Here is a 3,393-nt window from a genome sequence, read left to right as displayed (position 1 = left end):
AATACAGCTCTCGAGTCCGGGGAAACACACGGTTGGTGCCGGAGGTCACTCTCTATGCGGCCATGCGGTGCTACGAGCCACCGGAAGTCCCCATCTGTTCGTATGTTGTATACTCATTGTTTGTTAAATAAAGTTTATATAAAAAAAATAAAAAAAAAACATCAAACAGCAGTCGCTTTCTAAAACATCGGATTCAGGACCACATACGAAAGTGACCCAGGTCGGATTTGAAAATATCGGATTTGTGCCGTTCACACTGTCACACCATGATCGGATATGGGTCGCATAGAAATTCGATGCGCTTTCGCCTGCAGTGTGAATGTAGCCTAAGAGGACCCAGGTTACACAGTAACCGTGCGATCTCTAGCTGGTCGCATAAACCTATGGCATGTGGGAAATACGCCAGATAGAGAGATGGCGCTACAGGCTGGAGAACTCTCACTCGCCACAGCGAGGGCCGACTGGCGTGTAAGCCGGCAAAGCGGGCAACACGCCAGGGGGACAGCCTACAGTAGCAGGCCAAGCTAGGGATGACACCTGTCCATCCGAAGAGCCGAAGCCGAGGGGGACTGGCAGCCTAGCCTGCCGAAGTGGAGGGCTGAGCGAGGCGACAACCCGAAGGTCCACCCCCAGCACCGTCACCGCGTGCTGTCCGCAGACAGAGGAGCCTCAAGAGTCAACTTGAGGACGATACACTCGTGCACAGCTGGCGCCGCAGGCTGGAACACACACGCTCGCTGGCTGACGTATCAGACACAGCGTGGTGCGGCTGGCGCATAAACCAGCAAAGCTCGGGCAAGACGCCAGGGGGAAACAGCATGCAGTTGCATGAGCAGCAGTAATAGCAGTGGCTCAAGCTGCAGAGGCGAGGAGCCGCCCCACTCGAGCAATGACAGGAGCCCCGCTGGTCATGTGAACCATGCACCTGAGCTGTGGGGCGTGGCCTGGCACGCCGGAGTGTCTTAAAGAAGTATCCACGCGCCACGACCAAGGGAGATCGTACCCCGTACATATGGAATATGTAACGGTGTGGAGAGATAGTCTTGATGTGCTAGAGAACTCCAGGGTTGAAGTTTTCGTGTTTCAATCAGCCGCGTTCGAGCTTCTCGGGTGTCGGTCCGTCCTACACACAGGCAGCTCTGATCACTGCTGGCTGAAGCTTTTAGACCTGAACAGACTTGAGAGGTCGGAAAGTCGTCTCTGAAACACAGACTCAGGAACCTCGAGCTCACTTTGGTCACCAGAACTTTTGCCTGAGAATGTTGTAACCTTGGATAACTCCGACATTGCTCCATGCTCCCGTATCCAGCTGCTCGGTTTACTGTAACGCTGTTTCATCTTCAGACATGTGACCACAGACCTGTGGCCACGGTGCTGAAGGCCCTTCTATCCTTTGTGTTGGCCCCAGTGTGTTGATGCGTGCTGTATAAATACAACAGTAATGTGCAAAAAACTTGAGTCAGATGTTCTTGTAGTTTTTAAAGTGCCCTTGAGCAACAGCTCTCCAGCAAAGAAGCAGTTTTAAACTGTCTTTAGGCTCTTTGTCAGCAGCAGCCTGTCATGCCAAAGGTGATACAGTTTGACATAAAAGCGTATCGTTGCTCCAACGAGCTGTTAGCTGAAAGCTCTGCATATCTCCTTGTAAAATCAGAGGAAGCTAATCATGTTCACTTGAGCCTCGGACGGCTTTCAGGAAGCCGTGGGCCTCCTCAGAGCCGGACCTCGCTGAAGCAGTGTGACAGGGAACAGAAACCTCCAAGCCCGGAGATCACACCAAACAAACACAAGTTTCCATGGATGTTTAAACATGAATCAGATTTATTTCTGTTACATTTCAAAGGAACAGAAGACTTTCAGCTAAACGAAGATCAAACAATTTAAGATGAGGACACGAGACTGAAACATCATCAAAGACAAACACCAGTTTGGTTCAAAGGTTAAACGTTGGGCAGACGTGACCCTACTACAGAGCCGCCTTCAGCTTCACCCAGAAACACGGAGACGAGAATAGGAAGTCGTCAGGGTCTGATGACAGAGACGAGTCCAGAGGACAGCAGGGAATAACGTGGGATGCAAACAGGCTGGAATCTGGATTCATTTTACCTCCAGACGCTCTGTTTGTGCTCGGCTGTGTTCGCTGATTCGTCAGTGACCACGGTGACCTCGCCAACACCTCTGGTCCGAATCATCAGTGGTCACTGAAGACGTGAGGTTCGTAACGGGACTTTTAACATCTGGTTTCCTATAATGGTAAAAACAGTCGGGAGTGCTGTGACGACCGCAGACCAGTGTTTGTGGTGATGTTCAGTAGAAGGGGGAGGTGCCGTTCCAGGCAATCACAGCTCCGTCCCACTTGGTCCTGATGGTCATCTCCAGTGAGGGAAACCGTTTCTCTGGATCTCCTCCATCTCTGGACGACGCCTCACAGTGGTGGGAGTGAGTATCTGTACAGGAAACAAGAAACAGATGGTGGATGAAGCACGAGAGGGATCCCGGTCAGACCTGCAGACGTGCGACCGCAACGCTCACCGACTGTCAGCCTGGCCGTCGCTGTCTGCGAGCTCTGCCCACAGTAGTAGTACAGCTGGAACAGATGCTCCGCCCTCCAGTCTGACAGCAGCGAGCGTGTGGCGCTGAACAGGACCGAGCAGCTGCTGTTGATGCTGCAAACCCACACCGGGAACCTGGGAGTCTTCAGCATGCTGCCCACCTGCAGACGGAGGGAGACAGGCAGGGGGCGCTCTTCTGACTGTAAGAACTCAGCTGTTTAACTTAAAGAGCCTCGTGGAGAAAGTCTCTGATGTAGGTGGAGGTGGTTGGTCAGTGCCTAATGGCACCTGTTGGCTAATATTCGTTTTTGGTTTTGTTTGAAGGTGGAGAGGGTGGAATGCTTGGATATCAGCTAACAGGGAGTGTTTAGCAAGCTGCATCCATAAAATGATGAAATCCTAGTATCGCTCTCACCCAAATTAACGGTACACCCGCATCAACGAGGCCACGCCCCTAACAGAATGATCCAGGTGGATGAGTGATAACACATTATCCACAGAGACGTGTCTGTGAAGGTCCTCAGTCATGGTTATCGTGGAAAGAAAAGCATCTGGACTACTTGGAGGCGTTTCATCTGAGAAGCTTCTCCAGCTCTGAGGCAGAGGATCAATAGGGGATCCACGACCCTCTTAGGGACACTCCCCATAGGGCCACCATCTGTTCTCAGAACTGAAGAAGCTTCTCGGATAAAACGTCTTCAAGAAGCTTAAAGAAATCCAGACGCTTTTCTTTCCATGCTCCTTAGATCCACCCTATTAGAGCACTTCGCTCTCGCTCTGCAGGCCTACTTGTTGTTCCTAGAGTATTTAAAAGTAGAATGGGAGGCAGAGCCTTCAGTTTTCA

The 3,393-nt window shown here is 51.4% G+C and overlaps 1 protein-coding gene across 2 annotated transcripts in view; it reads right to left on the bottom strand.

Moving 5' to 3' along the window:
• Positions 1 to 929: 929 nt before the first annotated feature.
• Positions 930 to 3,393, bottom strand: part of mindy4b (MINDY family member 4B) — a 7,244-nt gene continuing 4,780 nt past the window's right edge. The window contains exons 10-11 of one of the 2 annotated variants that reach the window (XM_005947859.3): positions 2,530 to 2,710; positions 930 to 2,444 (exon numbers count right to left, since the gene is read on the bottom strand). In XM_005947859.3, the coding sequence (XP_005947921.1) occupies positions 2,305 to 2,444; positions 2,530 to 2,710 (321 nt within the window). In that variant the 3' untranslated portion in view covers positions 930 to 2,304. The remainder of the gene's footprint in view (positions 2,445 to 2,529; positions 2,711 to 3,393) is intronic. The other variant, XM_042214284.1, reaches the window with a different exon arrangement.

This window comes from Haplochromis burtoni, unplaced genomic scaffold (genome assembly GCF_018398535.1).
Source record: "Haplochromis burtoni strain Fernald_Lab_line unplaced genomic scaffold, NCSU_Asbu1 Contig_542, whole genome shotgun sequence".
In the NCBI taxonomy this organism is placed as follows: Eukaryota; Metazoa; Chordata; class Actinopteri; order Cichliformes; family Cichlidae; genus Haplochromis; species Haplochromis burtoni.
The sequence above is the reverse complement of the archived record's forward strand: the minus strand, read 5'-3'. Positions and strand labels throughout refer to the sequence as shown.